We start from the raw sequence: 26,121 nt of genomic DNA on the forward strand, positions 1-26,121 counted from the left end.
GGAGGGGCTGAGGGGGATATCATTGAGGCCTTCGTTTATTTTAACCATTTCAGACATATCAGCCCATTAAGTGGCAGTGGCTCAGGGCCGTATGCTTTAGAGCGTCTTTTAGCAGCTGAATTGTTTGCAACTTTTAATTTGTTTCTTAATGAATAGCTTTTATTTCATTGGTATTTTCAGACAAAGGGTCTATATTAGATTATCTAAAATGCAGCTGATACAAATATTGACATCATGCAACTCTATGTTAACCCTCCTGATCTTTCTGCCCGGGGGTGATTGATCGACCCCCTTATTAACATCAAGAAAAAAAATACAATTACAATGGGAAAGGGTCTGCATTAGAGCAGGTTTACATGCTCACTGCATTATTATAAAGTCATTATATTCCAAGCAGCAACTCAGTCCAGTGACATCATTGTTTGGTATAACTGTGTAGTTGTTTTGACATCACATGTTTCATCACAACTGGGATGATCTCCAGCAATAAATGCGACATCCACACCAACAGCCGCCTCTACTAAATCCTTGTTGCAAAGGGAGTCTCATAATGATGTGAACTGTAGCATTATGTTCATTGCTATGCATGTATTGGAAATAAGGTACTTAATGCACTACTTGTCTACCAGATCTCAACCAATTCCTCGAGAATATAAAATCATCAATATTATTTCAATTACAAAGTTAAAAGTGTCAGTATTCTTACAGTGTGTCCAGAAGATGCTTAAACCAAGAGTATTTTTAGGAAGTTCTGGCCTCATCATTCCTCCACATTTACTTTCCAGAGAAGGCTAAATGAACTGACAGGGCAAACAAAGGTTAAAGTAATTGGAGCACAAAAAAACAACTTCCAATTTACAAGCCGGAAACTCACCCAGGTTAAGGGAAATCAGCCTGACATTTGAGCAAAACCACTGAGGAACTATAATCCAATTTTTTCATTTTGAGGATACTGATCCAGGAGCGAGGCCTCAGAAAGCTTCTTGAAGGAAACCGCACAGATGTTATGTTAACACAGTGTATGCGGCCTATCAGTGAATCTGCTGCAAGATATAGCTGCGGGAACTCAAACCTGACAATGTGAGTGGACAACAGAGCTCCTCACAACGTTTGTAGGCATGTGCACGAAGCCAAAGCTGAAACCTCACAACATACTGAATTTGGGGCCTAATCAGTTTAGAGAAAGAAAGAAAATTATGATACTTTGCACTGAAGAAAAAGCGCAGTAAATCTTACGTAGTGTACAAAGGTAAATTGCCTTTAACCAATGTGGAAGATATACACTGGCAATGCCCAACCAAAAAAAACACATTTGCACCAGTAACTTGTATTGTGCCTACAGTATGCCACCATAGAACGAGACAATTACCCGGGTGCTGTGTTTTTTCATTGAATTTGCTCCATAGTCATACCTGTCCAACAACTGTCAAGTAGCTTCAACCTGTTCTACCACAGACTAGTTCCGATAAAGATTTCCAGACAATATTGCATGAATTCATTTGCGTTCAACCATTTACAGTTTCATTACAGAGCTTGTGTGGAGTGCCAGGGCTGTCTGTAGTCTCAAATTTGATTCATTTCACAGTTTCTCAGGAAGCTGTGGATCTTAGCTGAACTTCTTTAAATTGTAACAAGCACAGCTGCCACGGCGCACTACACAAATAAATCACAGCTTGTACAGAATAGGAGGACTAGGGAGTACCCACTGTCGCTGATTAATCAACAATCAAGAAGAGCAGTCTCTAGAAATAATTTATATACGCTGCTATGTTTCGGCATAAGCCTTTAGGTACAAACTGCATCTCTTTACAAACGAGTTAGATTTGCATGCTACTGATCTTTTTAAAAACAATCGAATTTGTCTAAATCATAAAGATGTCTGTCTAAACAGTGATCTATATATACTGAAGCACAATGAAAACGCAACAGTCTAAGTTTTACAGCAATAGGTCATTGGGCACATACATGTTATTTACATTTTAAATAGTGAGCAGACAGGTTTGTTGATTGTTTGAGTAGTATTGTTCCTTGGGATAACAAAATACTGAGCTCAAGTCATGTGATTTCATAAAAACACCAGGTGCTCAGTGTGTGGTATTTGAGTTGAGTTAAAATTGCCAAAAAGAGTTGATTAAGACTCTATATAAATAGCCATTCAAAAAGACATGATTTTAATTAACGCAAGAACAGCGCAAGATAAGACCATGTCCCGCTTGAGTAATGAAGATCGACTGGTTGCTATCGGCATGATAGAAGACGGCTGTCTGTAAGAGAAGTTGCCCGGAGAATGAGATGTTCTGCTTCAACAATCAGCAGACTTGTCCACCAAATTGCTACACAAAACAAAGGAGAATGGGTTTTAATCAGTGAACACAGTATATATAAATCTTGCTGTAAGAGAGGCATACCTGTCATTTTTGCTATATTTCAAGCAATGTTTGTTCAATTGTTAAAATATGTGTACCAACACCAAGATAAACCTCCCAGCTAACTCCACATTTTTCTTCTCCCATCTTTCTTCTTTCCTCCTTGGCTCACTATATTACATAGCTGAGCTGTCATGCAGTCCCAGTGCCTGGATAGCCAGTCTCATCCTCCTGAGACAGATCAATTGATGCCTGCATGCCTCCCTGATGGCTGCAGAGTCACGGAGTCACAGAGCATTGATCATCCCTTCTCCAGCACTCAGAAGGCCAAGGATGACCTTTCAACCCACTTTCATTAATAGTTTGCCAGCTATCGACTGCACACTGCTAAGTGAAGCTCCCTGACGCACAGCTAATGTCTCTCTCTCTCCAGGAAACACTCACTTTGCCTCTCTGTTTCTCCATTATATTACATCTATCAAGGCTAATTTGATAATTTTCTTGAAGGAATGTGGATGGTCTATCAGTGTTTTATAACATGTATTCATCCAAAAGTACTAGAAACAAGTGGATAAACCTTTTCAAAAGAGTCCCACAGGTAACAGGATACAGTATAAATGGAGTTTAAAACACCATAGAAAACAGCAGTATTCTGACAAACATCATGCCTGGCTTCAAAGCGGGACATGTGTGCACATGCTCAGACAGCTGAGACTGCTACAGATGGTTCTCACAGCAACCACAAACAGAACATTTCATTTACCTGAATCTGGGGGTACAGTATATGTAGGCACCCTGTCTGTCTCTCTCCGTCAATGTGTCCATTGTTTTTTTACATAGCAAAAAAAGGTTTGGGACGACAAGCAAGTCCTGGAATAAAGCTAGCACTCCATGGGGGTTCTTATACACCCAGGGGTTGATTTGATACCTTGCATTGCAACAACCTTGGGCACATAATGGATCTGCCCAGCGAACACAGGATCCGGTTTAGGATCAATAACTTTGAAGAGCTTGTCAAGGTCTCCTGCCGCAAATGGCAGACAGTTCAATTGTCAACCTCTTTGTGAGGTAATGAGGATAATGTACGAATGGACATGAGGGAGAACTTGGGAGACACAGCAATCACACAGGTTAGACAGGGTTGCCGAGTGCTACATTGGGGAATACTTATCCATACTGAGTAATCTATTTCTTCAGGGTTATGACAAGCAGACTGGAAAAGTACTGGGGTCGTTCTGCAGAGATTAGTGTCTGTGGTCTTGCTTGTAATTACCATGAATTTCTGAAAGAACCAATGAAAATACCAGACAAATCACTTCTTCTGTATATTTGCATATATACCACACATTTTATCGGAACATGTTTGGCCATGCTTTTACCATGCTTGCCTATGCATTGACACGCATTGATGCTTTAGTTTTTTTGCATCGTGCTTTGCTGTTATCATGTATACCAGGCTAAACATTTATAAAGGCTAAAAGCAAAAATAACAAGAAATACTGGGATACTTTTTGCAGTAAACAAGCCCCATTAAAATGAAATTTTGAATAAAAGCATGTGTTCACTTTTATTTTACTATCATACATATAACGTTAGCTTACGCCTTAGAAATAAAGTACTGCTGAATGTATTACATTTGTAATGTAATGGCACCCTGTGACAGAAATATAATGAGTTCTGGTTGTAAATCTCCCTCCCGACCTGTGAGGGCGCTAAGCAGCGAGGACAGAGTTCTTTTGATGGGCTGGACTGACAGTTCTTTCCTGGGTCGGGGAGTTGGTCAGTCTGGAAGAAGGCGAGTTTCTGTTGCAAGAACGTATTGACCCGGAAGGTAAACAATGTAGCAGTCGCTGATTGTAAGGCAGCTGCATTAGTTTACCAAGGGGTCATGCGTGACAGCATAAAAAGGGGACAGAGACTTGTAATCGGTTCCTTCGCTTGGTTTCAGAGACGCACAGAACTGGAAGGACCGGGAGAGTTCCCAAAAATAAATAATAAATATTCGTGAGTGTTTTGTTTGTTTGTAGCACTGTTGGTAATTGTCTTTTGTTTGTAAATTCACTAGACGGCTAACACACCTCCGGAGCTGTCGCCTTGGGCCAGCACTACCCAGAACAACAATACCACAGTCACTGTTATTTGTTATCACCCACCTTGAGCACTACTGCACGCACCCAGACCGGTGATTTGTGTTGTAGTATTGTGGGAGCGGATAACGTGTTATTATTTGTTTGTGTTTACAAATCTTTATTATTTTCCTGCCGAGCTTTACACCAGGGGTGTATTGCCGGAGGATTATTGTTTGGTCGTCAGACCAGGATTTCTGTAAAAAATAAAAAGAACATTTTCCAAATTGGATTACAGTTTTTACATGTGATTGTTTCTGCACTGCATCACCTCTGCATCTGGTCTTAATCAGCAGCCACTTTGCCACACACCCTCATGGAAAGTCAAACATAATTGATAAGAAGTAGCGCCTATCATTATTCTTTTAGTTTACATCATCTATTGCTATCCCAGATATGTCTGCCATTACCATTGCATATTGCACTATGTATTACAAAATATATGAACTATTTTTGCAAAAAATAAAATAAAAAAAGCTGCTTAAAAGTGTTTACTTACACTACATGACGGAAAACCCTGTTTAGCAGTATCTGATTATTTTGAACTCAGTTATCAATCACAGAATAATTTGTATTCAACAGAAGCTGCTTTCACCAAACGAAACAAAAAAAAAACACGTACGTCTATAGCAAGACACTGGTATCACAAAGACACCAATATAAAGGATGTGTCTACTTGAGGTATTCAAATTCCAGACATTAAATCATTAATTTATTATCAAATAGACCATACATGAGACTAAAATACCAATTGTAGCCAGTGTGTCCTTGGAAAAGGATGTCCTACAGCCTCAAGCCCACTCCATATGCAAAACTGGGTAGAAAAAACCCTCCTCTCCACACAGTTGCTGGAATTGTGAATGCAACCTAATGGCTGAGAGCCTGAGGTAAAACTATGAGAAAGTCAAGTCGACAACTGTTTTGGTTAATGCCTCAGTCTGTTATAGATCATATAACATGACAGCAAGGAAGACATTAACCAAACCAAAACGTCTACTTACAGTTTCATCTCAGAGCTACAGTTTCACCTCACAGACACACACACACAGGTCCCACCTCAGGTGGTTTGAACTGCCTAGGTGTTAGAAGTGACAGCGGAGGGACGGGGCTGAAGCAAAGACATGGCTCTGCACTGTTAAATACTTTTGAAATAAAGGGCAGGCAGATCAATAGCTCAGTGGCTGAGAGTGGGATTGATGTCAGTCTCAGAGGGAGGGGGCTCTCGTGGTAAACACACAGCCACAAACCTTGGGGGAGGGGGGGTCTTTAGTCTGGCAAAACAGAAGGCCGGCTGAACCAAAGTCCCGGGACATCATTTTCTGGTGTTCTTTGAATGTGGCTTTATTTGGCACTATTCACTATTATATTTGGCACTATTCAAACTTCCAGACGTGGCCTAAACACAACTCAGGTGTTTACAATAACCCTATATTTGAAAACATGACTACTGTACTGCACCATACATATTGAGGCTTGTACTTTAATTTGATCATTTATATTAACATATACAGATTTACTATATAAATGTGTATCACTTCTGTTGTACAACCCTGTTTCGAATCGTTATGTTGAGACGGAGTACAAGTTAGGAATTTGGGGGAATGTAAACAAACACACTGTAAATAAGGTCTGTTTCTATAAAGGAGAATGCACAGAAGACTGAACTACAAAAGAAAGTAGTTAAGAAAAAACAAAACAAGGAATTATATTTCTGTGCAAAGTTAAACAGCATTCAACACGTATTCTTCAGTTTGTTTTTTTATTGCTGTGTTTGTATTTTTCAGTGGCGTGAATTGAGCTTATTAAAATGTTATCTGGCTGCATTTGAAGCTGTTTATGAGCAGCTAGAAGTTGAAATTCAGTGGCTGGCAGCAGCTACTTTCTTAGCTGTCAGTTTCAGTCTGTTCCCCCTTCATTTTGATATCGGCGCTGTGCAGACAGCACTTCCAACCGCACAAATGGAAGAAATCTCTCTGCCAGCTACTTGAAACGCGACCGGCATTTAGAAGGAAAATGTTTTTCTTTTTCAGAAATATAATCTCCCAGCCTTGATCCGAAAAGAATTGAACAACTGTCTATGTACCTCCAAGCGCTAATGGAACAGGCTTTAAATAAAAAATAAAAAAAGAATAGTAATTTGCCATGGACTGGCCAACCGGTATTATTATTATTCGTTTATTTAGTAGATGCCTTTATCCAAGGCGACTTACAGACTAGGGTGTGTGAACTATGCATCAGCTGCAGAGTCACTTACAATTATGTCTCACCCGAAAGACGGAGCACAAGGAGGTTAAGTGACTTGCTCAGGGTCACACAATGAGTCAGTGGCTGAGGTGGGATTTGAACCGGGGACCTCCTGGTTACAAGCCCTTTTCTTTAACCACTGGACCACACAGCCTCCTATTGAGTATTGAGTACTTTTATAATGATTGTTATTGATATTTTTTAATAATGAACAATTGTGATTCTGCGAGTGGTCATCATGTTCTTAATGGAAATAACACAGTGTGATCGATATTAAACCATAATAAATTATGTACATATTTAGGGTTTTTGATTGACATTTTTAACCTATCAACACTGATAAAACACTCCCAAAACCAAAAAAAAAAAAGTAATATCCATTAAACACTGAAAAAACACCAGAGACCACTAATTCCTCGTGTTCACTTTCCCCCAGTCATGGTGCAGATGACGATTTTGTTGGCAAAGAGGTGGAGCAGGTGTTGAGATTCATGTTGGTGCTGTTATCAGTTTTCAGGATGCCTCAATATCATCAAAACTCCAGAAAAGTACTTTTGGGCAATACCAGAAAGAACCTGGTAACTCACTGTATAAAAAAAGTCAGAACATTAAACAAATCTCCCTGGCAGCAAGACTGTTTATTTGAACAGGTTGGTTGAGTGGCCTAGGTCCCTTGTTCTCTTTGACACCCCTACTGTATTCTGTACGGCTGTTGCTCAGATTCTTGTGGCTCTGGTTGTGGCTCCATCCATCGCCTCCAATACTCAGCTAGCGATGGGTGAACGCATGTGTGCATCTGACTAAGCAATGCATGTGCTTGTATGCATGAGTGTGTATTTGTACATATTTGGCTACTTGCACATAAGTGTGTAAGAAGGAAAGAAACAAATTACAGGTACAGAGCCCTATAACAACCCCTGTCCAAGAATAACCACTATACTGTATCTTATTCCGTTGTACCTTAATTCTCTGTATATTCTGGTGCGAGTCAATCTAATATATATTAGAGCTCCTTAAGCCAGTGGGCTATATGACTAACAGACTGGAAGAATTTGTTGCCTGGTTTTTCCCAGCGTGATACTGACTGACAGGGCACAATTACATTGTGTTATATTGCTAGAAGCTGACAGCACTTGCTCGCAGATACATTTGGGCAACGGCACAGCACAAATCTGTGGCACTGTACATCACCTCCATTCAGGACTGCCTGCCTTGCTAGATTTTCTCAAACCAACTAGTCTGGCTGATAAGCGACTCAATCACCTTTAAAGACATTTTTTTTTTAAAATTTGGAATCACCAATTATTTTTTCTCTCCAATTTGGGAAGCCCATTTTTTTTTCACCGCTGCAACCCCAGTGCTGACTCGGGAGAGACAAAGACTCTTACAAGCTTACAAGCAGGCCTGCAGGCACCTGGCCAATCTACAAATCTACACCCTGGCCGACTTAAGCCCACCCCACCCAGACGGCGCTCGGCCAAATGTGTGCTTCCCCCTGGGAACTCCCGTCCACGGTCGGCAGTGGAATAACCTGGATTCGAACCGGCGACCTCCAGGCTATAGAGTGCATCCTGCACTCCACGTGGAGTGCCTTTGCCGGATACGCCACTAAGGAGCCCCTTGCTTTAAAGACATTTAAGAAGTCTCTATAAGGAGATAACTCCACTGTCTATAGACTCTACAAGCTTATCAAATCCTGTTTCAGGTGACAGCTGTAAGGAAAGTGTTTGCAAATTAGGCTATTCCTTTGGCAATAATGCAGTAATGTCTGAAGCTGAAGCTGAGATGGCCTATGTTTGGTTTTTTTTTTGGTTTTTTTTGGCAGCTGCCATCTTTAAAATCTGTGTGCTTTTGTTTATAGTGACACATGTATCAATCAGTTAATACCTTCATAGATGTAGTTCTATAGTGTTTAAGCCAACTCAAAACAATAGCCAGTTACAATAATGGCTTAATTTATCAATTTCATATATATTAATCTTTTTTGTTGCCAATGGTAATTTAATCTCATCTAACAAACTTTTTAAAAGGACTGTGTGAAAAAGTTGCTCTTTTCATTATGGAAATCCTAACTGCAGTAATTTATCTTTCCACGGTGCTAACAGTGGAGAAGTAACTAGCAATCCCAGCAGGAGCTGCAATCAACAGTCTCTGGAAGGCAGGATATGAAAGAGAGGGGTCTGAACAGTCATTTGTACTGCTTCTCTCCTGACCTCATGCTGACCCTTCTCATGCATTCAAAACACTCAAACAGGCCCCCCATCTCCGCACAGCAATGATGGATTCAGATGCCTCCAGAACCCAATCACACAGACTTATTTGAGAAGGGTCTGTACCGCCTCCCAGACGAGGCAACTCCATCTATCTCGCCAACTGTAAGCAAGCTGCCCTGATGAAAGCATTGCCTGTCATTGAAACACATGCATTTAACCGTCCAACTATTTCCAGTAGACGTCTTCCTGCTGGAGAGCAGCACAAGTTATAAACCAACAAGTTGCCCCACTGACTCCCAGTCTAACCCTCAACCCTTTTAGTCAAACCTCACCCAAGTCTTCAGCTCTAACTATTATGCCAAACCCCACTCCTGCCCTCTAGTTTGACCACTCTAAGCCACAGTCACTTAGCTCTAGCCTTTTGGCCACAATGCCTCCCAATCCTTTAGCTTTAACCAATAGGCCTTACTGCCTCAAAGTCCCTCAGCTATAAAAGCTAGGCCACACTGCCTCAACTCCAAGCATTTTTATAAACTGCCTCAACTCCAAACACTAGGTCACACTGCTTCAGTTCAAACCACTAGGCCACGCTGACTTGTAGCCTTAATTTCCATTCAAAAGGTGCATTTTGCTGGACTGAATTCTAAAAAATAACTCCATACAGAAACAGTGAAAGTGTTTAAATAATAATTATTATTTATTTCTTAGCAGACACCCTTATCCAGGGCGACTTACAATTGTTACAAGATATCACATTATTTTTACATACAGTTACCCATTTATACAGTTGGGTTTTTACTGGAGCAATCTAGGTAAAGTACCTTGCTCAAGGGTACAGCAGCAGTGTCCCCCACCTGGGATTGAACCTACGACCCTCCGGTCAAGAGTCCAGAGCCCTAACCACTACCCCACACTGCTGCCCCTGTCTAATAATCATACATTTTTTAAAGTAGTTGTTTGAAGGCCCTTCCCCCAAATCACCCTGGGGTTTCCAAATATCTTCCACAGGAGAGCTGGCCCTTTCCTGTCCATCCTTTCTTTATGAGATATTCTCCTCTAGACCAGCTCGCATTCTCTGAAAGCCCATCAATAAAATCCTTCTGGTGTGGTTAAAAGGGTCTCACACAGTCTGGCGCCATGGCAACAGCAACATCACAAACTCTCTGACTGTTCCTTTTAAGAATACCAGGACACAGAGCTAGAAAAATAAACTATACTTTTATTTCAATTGAATTCTGTCTGTTGATTGTTGTGTTATTTGTCTAAACCAATTGCATAGCAGACAATGTGTTTATTAATGACATTTTCCAAAACACATCATGGATTAAGGATTTTCATTGTCTTCAGTTAAAGACATTGAAAAAGAACTTCAGTAGAAACTCTTGCTCCAAAACTAAGTTTTAGTCATTTGTCTCTATACATGTAGCAATATACTGTATACCTTGCTTTCAGCTTGCTTGTACACAGCACCAAGACTGTCATCTCTGCCATTGCTGGAAAATAATCAAGAAATCTAAGATTATGAGTTACATTCAGAAACAACACTCAAGAGTAAATGCTCACTTAAGTGTACTTTCTCAAAATGAAAAAGCATTCTCTGTGCCATGCCCAGAACGAAAACCACACTGAAATTCCTCTTCTCAATTGTTCTAATACAATCATGTAGGTATTCTGCAACCAATGCAACAGCAACACTATGGCACAGATTGCAATGGATGTTAAGCTAATCTATTTATTAGTTATTAATGTTGGAACATGCAGCCTTATTGCTTATAGGTGAATCAGACACAAAACCCCAGGGACGCACAACAGCCCAAAAGCTGGGGCTTGCTGATTTACAAAGCAATAAGTCTCTCACCGAAATGTTATATTTCTCCAATAAAAAAGCAATGCCGAGAAATCTGATTAAGCCTATCCCTGATGATGGTAACTCTGCCTGCAATATTCAGCAAAATCAATCACTCTCCCATCACTTGGTACCCCAGCCACTGCAGCCTGCAAGAAGCGATTGTGTTAACAGAATTTTAAAGACCTTTCAAATTACATACTTCTCTTTTATTTTATTGCCTCGTCTAATACAGTCTGGCACTACCTTCCACACAGCGCCGGAGATTAATTCTCCAACCAGCGGCTTAAAATGAATGGCGGTATTTTATTTAGTTTGTTTTTTTGGCTCTAAGTGATTTTTCCAGGGGGATTAACTAATCCACTGTTATATGCACTGTTCAAATCAAATGGAAAAAAATACCAAAAATCTCTTTCGGGAGGAGGTTTCTCCATTTACTTAATTTTACATTGGAGTTGGAAGTGGTCCCCCCAGAATAATAAATAATGTAAATAATAGATAATTGTATTAATTGTATTAATAGCCTAGGCCAGGGTGCATCATACAGCCAAAAACAATCCATGTGTTTTTCCTACAAAATGGTGACAATAATTATTAGGTAAGAGTGAATTATTTTGTTAGCAGCACATACTTTAAAACTCTTTAATGGTAATATTCATAAACCTCGCTAATACTCATCCACACTGAAGAGAAACAAACACACACACACAAACTGCCTCTGCCTTATATGTTTGCTTCTTACAGCAGGACACTGTTTATTGTGTCATTTTTTTAACAATTTTGTTTTTTAACCGAACAATTGCTCTTCTTATAATGACTTGCCTTAGAGATATGAAGAACCAGGTACTGTTCTGTTTCCACGGCTACCGACACAAACAGTCATTCTAGCGAATTTAATAATAACAGGCATTGTACATTCTTTGTACCCCAATGTACCATCCTGGCAACACTTGAGTGGTCTCTCTCTTTTTTTTATAAAGATAAATCTCTTCATTAGTGATTACAAAAAAAAACAAACAAAGACGGCACAATTCTTCTAGCTAATTGCAGGTCTGTGGCAGCTGCCCGTATCCAAGGAAATCTCTCAATCCCAGGATGCCCTGCTTGAGAACCTCAGCTGCATGTTCAATAGCACAGTTCTCTCTCCCTTACCTGACAGCACTGCCTGGGAACATGCTGCTGAAGTACAATACAGAGTGGAGGGAATTCACATTGCTATTTACAAGTGTCATTAGCAGCACAGAGGACAAGAAAACCAGCTGAAGTTATAAAAAAACTGCAATATAACTCTAAATATATATGTTAATATGTAGCGTTCGTCTCTGTTATAAGAGTGTCTTCTCATGAGAAGTCTCATCATGCATCAATTAAGAGACAGGGTCAGCTGCACATATCTTATAATAAAGCATGTTTTAATTTAAAAAGAACACAATACAAAGTCTGTGTCATTTTCCATGCATGTAAAATATTTGTCAGTTGGTTGTCTACTGTGCATGAGACGACACAAAATAAGCTGCCTTTTTAATGGAGATTTACTCAATGCAAGTAAGCAAGCTTTGAAAGAGGCCATCTTTGTTTCTATGCTCATACAGCATATCTATCATTTACAGATTTAACATGATACAGACGTGACCTTTTTGATTGTATTTTTGGCAGTACTGTAGAACCGTTCAGTATTGTTTCAAATTGGCTGCTGGTTACTGTAACCAGCAGCCTCACTTGGCAGACAAAGCCACACTTTCAGGGTTTGTTTTCTAATATCTAACTTCAGAACCAAGAACCTGAGTTATTGTTTACCTTAACCACCAAGTGTGCAAAAACACCAGCTTAATCATACTAATAGATGTAAAACACAGCAGGCAGGTTGCCAATAAAAACTTAACCAGCAATTACAGTGACAAATTTAAATATAATGGTTCCTTCCTCCTCTTCTTGTGGGAAACTGACCAGTAAAACATCCAGATCAGCCCACCTGCTAAAGGTCACCGTGGCAACGGGCCTGTAAACGTACCACAGGTGACATAGAATCACAAAGAACAGTACATTTTATAGAAATATAGAACAGTAAAAAGTAGGCCATGTAAACAGAAATGCAATACTGTGACACATGCAGTGTATCCCGGTAAGGACTGTTAAATAAATGCAACACAGCTGTGCTCTTGTCTTGACAGTTATCAGTGCAATCCATTCTGGGCAGATTTATTTCAATCTGTATTCAGATCATATTTAGGGTACCACTGTAGTTTTTGTTTTACTATTGTGACATATTTATTATTAAGATGTTGTACATGTAATGTATTTGAAGGTGTTACTACAAGCTAGCAAATAAATAGATTACTAACTAGCAGCGTGTTGTTTTGGCAAGTAAGTCTCTATAATAACCAAAGCCCTTAATTAAAAAGCCCACATTTGCTTCTAAGGCAATTTTTTTAATATGAAAAGAAGCATCTGAATCCCTTGGACCTACTTATAAATGTTTAACGTGGTATCCTTCAGGGATGTACTTACTAATCCTTCATTTTAATACCAATTATATTAGTGAGCCTTGCTGGGTGTACATTTCATACGTAATTAAAAACTGAGGCAACAATTTAAATGCTGTCTGGAAGCCTATGGGTATTTCTGCTGAAGAAAATCCATCTCTTAAAATGTGCTCAGGCCTCGTTTTAATTGGCTGTTAGTATTGTTTCTATTCTCTGCTTTTTAGCAATCTGTTTATTTTTTGTACCCATCTGTACATATTAGTCTATTTGAGTGTCATGTATCGCTGCCAAGCAACTTTGCATGTTGGCTTCTAGAGTAAGGAAAATACATAGTAAAAGATTAAATAAATGTCTTAATATTATCTTAAATCATAATTCAATTAGGTTTAAATGAACGTATTATGTCTGTGGTTATGTATGTGGTTACCGCATTGCATTAATAATATAATGAATCCTAAGTACTGAGGCCTTTCCCTTTGCCTTGATGACATCACTTATGGGAAATCTTTATAAACTGGATATAGTGTAATTATACACTAATGTCACAATATGTATCACGATATGCAGGTTTCTATAGGATATCTATCACGATACATGTGACGGTCCCAATTAGCGACTAGTATTATGCATTATAAGATCAAATGATCTTTTAATGATAGATTGCTTTGTTAAAAATTAGTAAGGGAGAGTTTGTATGTATTCATAACAACCAAAAATCAAGAACCACTTGGTGATCTACACTAAGCTATGCAGTGCTTTTGATCCTGTATCACAATACATAGCTCTCGTATGATACAATGCATCATGTAAAGACTGTATCATCATTCATCAGTACACGATGAATCGTTACACCCCAAGTCACCACAACTCACCACCTCAACAAGTCTTTCTTGGCTCTCATTGAGCAATTCTACCACAGTTTCATTCATTGATCAACTATGCTGGACAGTTGCCCATGTGGCAGGTCCCCAATCTATATCTGACATATAACACCAGGTTCCTCTTTAAGGTACACAAATAAATGTACCACTAGCACCTTGTATTGTATATTCTACAATTTACTGAACATAAATGCATAGATAAATTCCCACACAAGCATCATTTATATTATATATGGAAATATATAATTGAAAAAGAAGACATTGCAAAACCAGTGTTTGTCTACTTGCCTTGAAGTTTTACTACACTACAATAAAACCTGCGTTTTAATGATTGCTAAAGGTTATCTTTATTACCAGATTATTCAATCATAGGGGATATACTGTATTATCTTGAAGCTGATTAGAATTGTCACCAGACAGGTGCACCATCTAATCTACAAAATAAGGATCCTTGAATGAACACACAATTCTCTGATTGTGCGTAAATAACCCCATTCATTACAACATGTATTTAACAAAGTTATTTTCCCCAACCTCTAATTTGCATATGTTGACAATGTTCCACGGTTTTCAGTTCCAGTGGTTTGATTTCCTATGCACAACAAATCAAGACCACAGAAGCAATGAGGTGCTCTAATACATTTGCACACCACTGTATATAATCCAAACTATATCTAAACCAAACTTCAATATCATAATTCCAGGCCAAGTGTATAAAACTTTTAAAACTATATTTTTTTCTACAGGTGTATTACTGAAAAGCTGGGTGCTCAGGAGACCTCAGCAAAGCACAGATGCTTGACCCACATCGCTCCCTTTGCAGAATAAGTGAGCCTCCATTCTGATGAGACCCTCCTACCCCCGGGTTGAACTGCAGCTCTGACAGGCAGGGCCACTAGCGCTGCGGTGGGGACTGTGTTTACACCCCACTCAGGGCTCATTATTGAGGGGCGCACACACAGGCCTGAACCTGTCACAATACTGAGGGCTTTGGCAGGCCCCCATTCATCACTGACTTGTAAAAGAATTCCCCTGCTGGTCTGTTGAACCAAATTAGTCAACACGGACTCTCCAGGGGGAAAACACTGCTGCAAAGCTGATGTCTATTCTCCAGTTTAATTAGTGTACTCATTTATTAGAGTATTGGTGTGGAAACAGTAATGTCACGGTTGTATCATTACCTATTACTCACAACACTGAATACTCCTTTGGATGAGACGTAAAACCGAGGTCCTGTTGCAAGTGACTCTGCAGCAGCAGTTGTTGATGCATAGTTCACCCCTAGTCTCTGTAAGTAGCTAAATGACTACTTAATAAATAAAACACAAAAGCATAGATGTCAAGGACAGAATGCCACAACAGGATGTTGACATTGGAAATACAGTCAGCTCAATGAGCCTAGAAAACGTACTTCTAGGCTCTTGAAGAAAGCGCAGGGAATTGAAATCGATAATGTAATGCATATTACAATACAGGTTCTGATCAAGATGAGGTAACAACTAACCATTTGGTGGGCAAGAATTAGCAGTGTTTTTGGTCATGAATCACAATACACACAATAAACTCCCCTGTTACCATTAGATACATCATTTAATAGAAGCATCATGATTGATCACTACACAGTGAATCACTACACCTGTACTCAACTGTAGTCAGGGGTACCGGAATGGTGGCTTGATCTGCTGTGTGTTTTACAGTGCCCTGTGACTTGACAGTTGCAAGACTACACCCCACTCCGTTCTTCAGCGCAGCACAGCACTCCGCAAAGCAGACAGAGACGCCTCATCACAGTGCTTTCCTGCTTCCTTCAGTGCCAGGACACGCTTGGCACTACAAGAAGATAACCCCCTGGAATATCTGGGCTGTGCCACATGTGTCTGTGTCCTGTTCTACAAGCCACAACTAATGAGCCTCACAGCCGCACCATAATGCTGCTCTGCAAAACGAACTGCAATTAAGGACTAATCATTCGCAGCCACTGTAAAAACCCTGGCTTAATCTGTCTTCGCTGAGGAGCGCTCACATCAACACTCTTCCTCGTTAATAATCGCCTCTGGCCCTATCCGACAGCCCTGGACCCTTCGGGCAGCCGCTGCTGCCTCTGAATTAATCAGCGCCCCTCCCCAGTGATACATAAACATGCCAGAGAGCAGCTTTGTTAACACTTGCTGCAGACAGACAGTGGAGGGAGAGATTACAGTGGCTGCCATTTTCCATTACTCTGTCTCTCTGTGAATCTCGTTGGAGGAGTGAGCAAACAGCACTGGCTCGCACCAGTGTGTTAGAATGCTAAGGGGGGCGGGGGGGGGGGGGGTCTGTGGATAATAGGTGGACTGAGAAATAATAATTAGTCTAAGCTAATGGTTAGTATAGGATCATCATTTAATATAGGTTTGATCCCAGTATGCAAGTAAACATATTATATTTTACTTAGAATTCCTAGATCACCTTAAAGTGCTAGCTAAGATTTTAGATTTATTTACTACCTCTTATTAGCATATTATCCCTTTTTTTAGGTAAAGATCTTTTGTTTCTTTGCTTGTTTTTGATACTTCAAAATGCATGGGCATATTTCTAAGGCAACGCTTTAGATTAGAACACATTTCTATTGGTTAATTGGCATTTCAAATGTTTGCTTTACGCACAGGATGCTGTTCTTCTGTAGAAATTGACTTATACAAAGAATGCACGAGACACCACTCTTCAAATATATGTATCCCAGCATCACATATAAAGATACAACATGTGTGTTTGCTTGCTTAAAAATACCGACTAGTGTAAAAATGTAAACATCTACAATAATAACTTAAATACAATGCTTAATAACAGTATTACTGTGTGATTCTAGGAAACTGATTTCATTTCACTGCCGATCTATCCTCTATTATCCTCAATGCTTCTCAATATTCCTCAGCATTAATCTTGCCGATGGAGGTGTGTCCAGTAGCTTGTTTGAAGCCCTGTTGATTGCTTCTGGTTTAATAAACGTTACAAAGATTTGTGCCTGTCAGGGTATTCATGCCATTTCAATGATCTGATCCTAACCTGGTCCCTGCAGCTCGGTCAATGCAGGCGATAAAGATAAAGCTGACTTGGATGAATAGCTTGCTCTCCCATCCTTTTTTCTAACTACGCAGCACCACAATAGAAATCGATTTGTGTTCATTACAATTGATTTTTTTTTTTTTTTTTTTTTTTTAATTAGTTGTATTCTAGTCCAGACCTTCGTTTTGAGAATCCAATCATGATTACACATCATGACATAATTATGGGCTCAAGATTTCAAGATTTGATTATCTTTGCTGTAAATCTTTCAAGCATAAACCATTCTGTTTGTCCAACTGTCCATATACCCTTCGGGCTCTGGGTCCACAAATGTGAGCATAAAATGATGCGTTAAATATACAAAATACATACAAAACAATATAATATTGATATGGAAATAATGTATAATACACAATATATACACAGATGGAAATTACATTACATTAAGATTATTCTTTTTAGCTATATATTATAAATAATAAATAGTATAGGCTGTTGTGTAAGGTTTTTTTTCACCCCACTCAAGGTCAGAGTGGCCAGAAAGCCCACTCTTGGCAAAGCCACTGGTGGGCAACTACTCTCGTGGGGAGGATATCAATGTGTGCCATAGTCGTTAAGCAACACTTTATATCTTAGCCTGTATGTTACTGTCCACTCCCGATAGGTAAACCACTAGCTTCCCTCTCATGCGTTTCTCATATGACCAGCCCCTCTGACTCAGTGTAGACTCCAGATCTGAGCTATGGTATAAATAATGGAATAAAACCCCTAAAATCCAACTTGAGAACCATTGGCACATTGCAATCAAACAGCCAAATGGTTCCTTCCGCTCCAGTCTTTTGAATTACACGGAATAGCTGGTGAAGATGCAGCTGAAACACTAGGGAGTCAATTATATACTGCCCTGAGGCTAGAAGTACTGTTACACTTGCAAGGGGGAAGCTTCCATAGGCCAACTGGCCTCAACTAATTGTCTATAATTAAGATACAAATCTTTTCCTCTAACTGAACTGAGTTTTCTAGTCTAGAACAAATCATTTTGTGGAGTAGTCACACACATTGGTTTAGTACACATTGCTGACATCCTGCATTCCCAGCACACAGACCCATGCATTGCCGGATCAGTTGTGACACATTCCGCTCATGTTTGCTGTAATCAGCAAATCAGTAATCAGAGCTCCACCACCATCATCCCTATGCATCAGCTCATTAATGAACCCCTAGAGCAGGGCTTCCCAACCCTGGTTCTGGGGACCCAATATGTCTTTTGGTTTTCATTCCAGCTGAGCTCTCAATTACTTAATTAAACCCTTAATTGAACTAATAATTTAATTAGACCTTTTACTTGTTTTCAGCTCTTAAACTGTTGCAGATTTCAAGTTAGCTATAACATTTTATAAGTAACTTGAAATCTGCAACTTTGTAGGAGTTGAGAACAATTAAAAAGGTCTAATTAAGCAAATAATTAGTTCAATTAAGGGGTCAGTATTTGAGAGCTCAGTTGGAATGAAAACCAGAAGACACATGGGGTCCCTAGGACCAGGGTTGGGAACCACTGCCCATCGAGATTGCTGTATTCAGGTTGGGGTATCAGTAATACAGTGGGGCAATGCGTATTAGCTTTCCAGACGAATTGACCAGGCTATACTGTTGGTATGCAACCACTTATGGACAACTGTCATGGATCCTATACTTTAATGAATAATGTATGGATGACCCAGATCAACTGACTTTTATGGTCCATCATCGCATGAAGTGAACTTCAGCAAGGCCCAATTTATAACAATTTTACTGCTGCCTACCTAATCAGCTGTTCTGCCTTACAGTGAAGTCTTTCTCCAAGAACACACACAAATCCAATTATTTTCTAATTGAGTGTCACAAGCCTCATTGATTGCAGTTTAGGCTGTAAAATAAAACAGCTGAACAGTGGCAGTCTCCTGCATTGCACCACTTAACCTCATGTTGAGGTCACCGAGGGTATTCCAGTATGTAAAAGAGCAGAGCACAGTTCACATCACATTTCAGTGCAAAACAACTCTGTTCACATGGACGTGCACTCAGTTCACTTTGAGGCCACATTTTTCTAATCTGACTATGCTTTCCACATTGCACTGAAGCCAACTAACCAAGCTCTGAATTGATCTGAGACCACCACCTGAGATGGAACGAACTCTGAAACGAAACCCTGGGGCAGAGATTGTTTGAGCATTCGTATATGTGCTTTCAACTCACTCAAACTTCCCAAACAATTGATCTTGTTAACATGCAATCATTTATTATAGAGCACGAAAGACGCACACTTGAGTGATTGAGTGTTTGAAGTCATGGCTGAGAATTTCTTGGTCAGCGCGTTCACTTACTACCATTCACCGTGAATCAACTGGGATATCCTAACACAGAACCCTTCAAGCAATCATCCTGGCATGTTGGTTTCCTTCACAATAATGCTGACTGCTGTTGACTCAATAGTCCTGCTTTTGAAAATGATTTTGAACACAACAGTTATTGTTTGCCACATGTGGGTGTGACTTCAAAAGTGAATTCTCAAAAGTCTTTCATTGAAACACAAAGACAACAACAGAGACTTCTCAAGATCAACGCAAAATGAGAGACACAGACACAGACTGGTCATATGGACACAGCATAACCACAAGGATGATCTGTGGGATTCAAATACGATTAGCCACAAGGCTGATCATAGCTGAATCATGAAAATAAAAATGCCTGCTTAATGAAAGCATAGTGATTATTACTGTGCTGTCTGCTGCATACTATTACTACTGTAACCCTGTTATTGCATCCTGATCTAGAGAACAAAAGTTTTTATTGAAAACTTCAGTTTGCTTGCTGCTAGTTATCATACAGATTAACCAAAAAGTTTGGTTTTGCAGTAGAACCTCTTCCGGAGTACAACAACTCTGAAGACTGCTGTGAGATAGAAAAACATAAGCACCGCATTGTCTCTGCAGATTACCTTTCAGACAAGAAAAGACTGTTGCACCTGGAAGTCGAGTATAGAGCATCTGTGTAACTGTTATTATTCACAATGACAGGTTCCTTGTACAATAAGCTTGTGGTGGTTTGCAGTTCAAATACATACTAAAAACTGTTGTCTGGAAGTGTGACTGTAGCGGAAATGTAAAGGCTCACCACAAAAGGCATTTAAATTGAAAAGAAAAACAAAGCATTTTCAATAGGAAGGAATACTTCTAGTCAAGAAAACTGGTGTAACAGCCAAATAGATGCATACAAGCAGGTCCTTTTTTTTCTCTGAGAAGTGGAATAAGTGAAAAAACAAAGACATGTGTAAAAAATGTTCACGCAGCATTTACAGACCATTGGCTATAACTGTAAAAAAGAGGCAGGATTGCAAACTCTTTAGGTGCCTGGGAAAACAAGTGTGGCTCTTTTGTCTGGTTGCTCCCAGTTATTACTTAGATTGAATAACTTATGGGCACCCTCCATGAACCACGTGCTGTCTAAACCTGTCCTGTGATCCCACCAGGCTGCTTCACTCACGTGTGTGGCTGGCAGAGGTTCGGGGCTCTGCCCAGGCGTGTTCTGGGGTGAGGGGAAGTGCAGGCTGGCCTCGGTGGGTCGTCTGTGGGGCCGTGATGATGTGAGGCCTCCATCGGGAGTGGGCGGCAGGCTCTCGCTGGGGCTCTCCAGCATCGACTCATGGGAGGCCCTCCTCTCTGACTCAGGCTCCGGCTTTCAGGGAGGAAAAATTGAAAAATGCTCTTCATTTTACAGTAAGGTACATTACCTATCCACACAACATGATTCATCCAAGAGTTTGACCCTTGAATGTGTAGTGTTTTTTTGTGCAGACTTAATTGTGAGGTGTGTATTGGTGATTTTTTGTTACAAATCCCTATGTTAAGTTTGCCAACAAAACAAGTTTAGTTTTCAGCACCAGCACAAAACCACGATGTTCTTATTGTAGTCCTAGTGAACAAAACAAGTAAACAAATATATTTGCTGAAAACATGCCAGTTTTTTTTTTCGTTTGTTTGTTCGTTGTTTCTTTATTAGCTTGTGTTAAACACAGACTTATCACACTGGTCACTGATGTAAAAGATAGATGAAGAATAAATACCTGAGTCAACACTAATCCTGGTCTGAAATACCTATCTGAAACAATGCAGTTTTACAAAAGGTTGGGAAATTGTTGCTGGCTCACTCTATTTAATCATATATATCCCATTGGCTTGGGCAAGCCTCGCGTCTCACTTTAGATTGTCAATTTGTTCCAGACTAAATAAGAATGTGATAGTAGCTCAGTGGTTACACCTAATGCCCTGTCTGGATTAACATGGATTCAACACTGGCTCACAATCTACCCTCCTGTAGTACCTGAGCTGTGGGCTCTGATGGAGGGGGCTCAGGGATTAAAGGGGGCACACTGAGTGTGGAGGGAGCAGGAGAGGGGGCTCGCGGAGTTTGCCTAACCCCCTTGCCCTCCTCCTGGATGGAAGGCATGCGGGAGGTAGTGTTGGTGCCGTCAGGGTGAGGCCGGGCCTCGTGGAAGGAGACGGTGTAGGCCAGGCGCCCGCAGTGCATGGCCAGGTAGTCGTTTTGGACGCGGAGCAGAGCCATGATGTTGCTGTAGTGGTACAGCTCTTCTTCTTTGCGGGCGTACAGGTTGATTCGGGGAGTGTTGGTTCGTGGGTAGATGGCAAAGAAAGCCTCGCCGACTTTGGTGCCATTCTTCACCTGGGAGTCCGTAACACGCAAGGCCTCGATTTTCAGGCGCACGTCGTGGTTTTTGTCATTTTTGCAGAATCCTGAAATGCAGACAATTAGGAATACAATTATACCAGTCTGTGTTTGCTGATTTCCATAATGTGAATAATGTTGGCAGGAATTATTATGCATCATTGCATGAAGGCCATGCACATTATGCTGTTCTTTTTGTTTTTTAATATATCCTCCAAAACTACAACAAAGCAGTAAAGAGGTAAACATAAGGGTTTTTAAAATATATATTTAAAATGTATTTCATTTTTGGAATATATCTGAAATTTAAACACAAGCAGGTTCTGCAATAGTGACAGTCAAGACCAGTAGAAAATTAAATGACAATATTGAGAAATCTCTTGAAGTAGAATGCAGAATGACAAAAACGCAGCATTGCAATATCTGGAGGAACAAACAGTAAATTTAGTTCATTAGAACCACTGAAAAAAACAAATACACATTTACCATTTTAACATTTTAACATTATTTTGTTAGGCCATGTTGTAAATATTCACAGGTTCTCAAATCAATTATATTAAAGCACTCTTTTCTAAAGGTATCTAGGGAAACATCAGCTGTACAGTATGGGTATAATGTGATTGCGCTTTTCCATTATAATGCTGCCAGTTCTGCTGTAATAGTATTTCTGATGTTACCTCACTGATATCACAGCATTATCACCTCATTATAGCAGGCAAAGAGCCTGTGTACCATGGAGATGCTTTAAATAAGGGTGTCAGTCCTGAGAGGAGATAGAACAATACACAGCTCCAAGCTTATCTGCAGAACCGCCTTTTAAAGGGCCTAACAAACTCAGGACTCGACTTGTATCAATGGAGCTGTAGCTGAAATCAATAGCAAGACTTAATGAGACATCACGGGAAGCACAATAGGCCCGTATCTTAATACTGTCTCACAGGCTCTGCTGGCATCACGGCTCTATACTCGCCAACCAGCACTTTCCAGTACAAATGTAAACAGGGGCTCACGCAGCTACACCTGCATTAACAATAGATTTATGGAGTGGCTGCATACTAGGCAACATAACTAGGACTATTTAATCATTAGTACCCAATGTAGCTGGCATTGTTGCTTGATTATTGACTGCAGTGACTGTTTTATTTAAAATATTTATACAAGGAACCCAAAATCTAATTTACATAGATGCCAGGTCAATGGCAGCATATACGATTTAGAAACAGTTTTATACACAGTGGCACGCAAAAGTATTGCCACTCTCCTAATTTCAATGCAAAATTCTGCAATTCAAGTTGAAATAGCTACCACTTAGGAAATGTGGATGTCTATGTACTATACAGTATATATAGATGAAACACCATGAATATTCATTGAGTACTGTAGGTATTCCACGAATGAGTACAGCAGAATTACCCACGAGCCCCCAAATGGGTTGAATGGGTCGTTTACAGCCTTTGTAAGGCAAAAACAGCATCCTGTGAACTTTCATTGGGTATTCTGTTTCTATACCAAGTATATTACATGGAAAAAAACATGTTTAAACCCATTTTTATCAGCTGAATTCAAAGACTTCCTCATTTCATTCATACCATGTGATAATGTGACCTTTTAACTCTGCTGGCCCAACCTGCTCTACATATATAGAGAGAGTGGTGGGGCGAGTGAAGTTGAAAGGTGAATGAGGAAGTCTGTTCAGCCCTAGGCAGTTAGAATGTTCTCATAGCTCCCATACCAGTAAAGACAGATATAGAGAAAAAACATAGTTACTGAGTATTGAATCAACAGAACCCAAAACCACTTAACATCATAAAATAGAAAGGTAAAGGTGAAGCAATAAATAAACGACTTATGACGCTACTTGCTGTTTAATTTGGTTTTAGGCCAGGGTACTGATTGTAAGTCGCCCTGGATAAGGGCGTCTGCTAAGAAATAAATAATAATAATAATATGTGTTACCTTGTGGCAGTGTGAAGACAAACTTGCATCGGAGACAGGTGTACACCTCGTCCAGGCTGCTTTGTTGGATGACGTCGGTGGTTCCCGTGCTGGTATAGAGGACTTCCCCGTCATTGACCCGCAGCTGCACCCCAATCCCGGAGTCTTCAAGCAGGGGGTTCTCCACGGTCAGCCGCAACACATACTTTCCCAGCTCGTTGAACTGCACGTTGAGCACCTCGAATTCAAAGTCCAGTTCCCTCGCCTCGATCTTCAGCCGAGTCTTCAGCATGATCAAGGAAGACAAACAGGGTTGTTTTCTGTATTAAAAAAAACCCCATAGAATTAAGTCAACTGCATCCTACTGGTTTTATCAAAAACAAATCATTTACTTATGGTGGCCTGACTGTAAATGGTAATAAGTGATAGGTGCTTTAGAATAGAATGTGCATAATAGGTCTTAGGCCCAAGTGAAGGGTACAGTAGTTTCTGAAACAATTTGAAGTCAACATCTGAATTGGTTTATGAAATATTGAGATCTATTTTAATCATATAAACAGTGGTTGGATCTGAACACTGTGTCCTGAAATGTATAAACCTGATTCCTCACCATTCCCATTTTGCTGTATTTTAATGCTGTGTAGTAACGTTAATAAGGGGTTCATTAGATCACATTTAAGGATTTACTAAAACATATAAAATCCTGCTTAATTATGCAGAATTGGGTATCAGATCCTTTAAAAAAGCAAGCATGGTTTAATGCAGAATTGGATGCCACATCATGGTTTACTGTCACCAACGAGCCCAGAATTACATTACAATGAAAAATGCATAAAGAAGATCTCCATGCCTCTCTATATAAGAAGTATGAATTATTGATTTGTTGATTTTAAATAGGATGAACCTGCCATCTAAGCGCTTGCCAGAAGTCTGTGTTAAATATTTTTTTGATGAATGATTGTTTATATGCAGACAGACAGAAAGACACATTTAGTCAGACTACGCCTAGGATTACATCATAATTACGGTGTCACTATACTTACAGCAGCTTTTAAAAAAATACCAAACAACAAAGCAAACAGCTACTGTATTGAAGACACCATTGCATGCAGGGCTGTCATTCAATAACAGCCCTCCACTCTCGCAGGGTTTATCCGGATAGCAATCCCATAGTTGAAATATAATCCTTAGGAAAGAGAGCTGTAATATACATTAAGTCAGCAGTTGGCCACTTTGCAATGAACAAAAATACAAAGCTGCTTTTAGCTGTTTTAAAGTTATAGTGATGATAGAACTTTTCTGATCCTTTTCAACAGCAGCAGAACAAAGTGATCTACTTACTTTGTAACCAGTGTGTAGTTACAGACAGACAGGTAGACACGCAAACATAGACAGACAGATAAAACTCTTAAACAGGGTTCTGAAACAAAAAAAACATACGACTTACCCATCTGATTTTCAAGCCCTTTCATTTACAGATACAGGAATAGATAGATATAGACACTGGCAGCACTAGTGTGAATCACTTCAACATGATCCTGAACCACCTGTATGTGCTGCTACCTGGTTACCAAGCTAAACAAGGGCCCACATCTTCCAGGGTTCACAATATAGAAATATGAAACCTCACGCAGGGTCATCTTACCTTGCAAGCTGTGTACTGTAGCCAAAGGTTCTGGGTTTAAAAAAATAAATAAAATGATGACCATAACATCTTGCTTGCTGCGGGTCTTTTAAAGTTTCTGAGCTCGGTTTGTTATGCTGCTTGCAGCTAAGGAAGCATCAGCTAAGCCAATCCCTTTCTGACAGAAAAGTAAACATTACAGGTAAAGGGATTTCAAATGGAGTGGCTGTGTTCTGGCAGAGTCTATCATTAGTCAGGACACAATAGGGGAAGGAAACTCATTAAGAAAAAACGAGCTTCACTGCATTTATTTGATCAAGCATGACCCAGTCAAATTGAGGTGCACATAAACATTAAATTGGACCATGTAAAAGTCTGACACCAGTGCTTTTGGGGATCCCACACCACCATAATGGTTGTTTTAAAAAAATATTTCATGGCTTTCTTTTTTGTAGTGTATTCTGTATAGTAATGCCAGTCTTCGGATTAGAAGAAAAGACATTTCTCCTTATACTGTGTTGTCATTACAGGAAACAAAAACAGCATTATCTTTTGAGGGGGAAATGACAGCACTTTCATGGGTGAGCCAATAATTTTGAGGTGCCCGTATGCACTATAACCTCCTACTGCTGCAAT

At 39.9% G+C, this 26,121-nt stretch overlaps 1 protein-coding gene across 3 annotated transcripts in view; it reads right to left on the reverse strand.

The window, feature by feature from the left end:
* The window catches only part of ccdc33 (coiled-coil domain containing 33), a 112,669-nt gene extending 87,076 nt beyond the window's left edge, over positions 1-25,593 (reverse strand). For 2 of the 3 annotated variants that reach the window (XR_009308035.1, XM_058994999.1), the window contains exons 1-4: positions 25,507-25,593; positions 23,883-24,181; positions 21,564-21,994; positions 20,727-20,918 (exon numbers count right to left, since the gene is read on the reverse strand). Coding sequence is in view for 2 of the 3 variants with exons in the window: in XM_058994999.1 (XP_058850982.1) it covers positions 20,727-20,918; positions 21,564-21,994; positions 23,883-24,153 (894 nt within the window). In the remaining variant the exon portion in view is untranslated. Of the gene's footprint in view, positions 1-20,726; positions 20,919-21,563; positions 21,995-23,882; positions 24,182-25,308; positions 25,419-25,506 lie in introns of those variants that run through there. The other variant, XM_058994998.1, reaches the window with a different exon arrangement.
* Between the last annotated feature and the right edge of the window lie 528 nt (positions 25,594-26,121).

This window comes from Acipenser ruthenus, chromosome 21, assembly GCF_902713425.1.
Source record: "Acipenser ruthenus chromosome 21, fAciRut3.2 maternal haplotype, whole genome shotgun sequence".
Taxonomy (NCBI): domain Eukaryota; kingdom Metazoa; phylum Chordata; class Actinopteri; order Acipenseriformes; family Acipenseridae; genus Acipenser; species Acipenser ruthenus.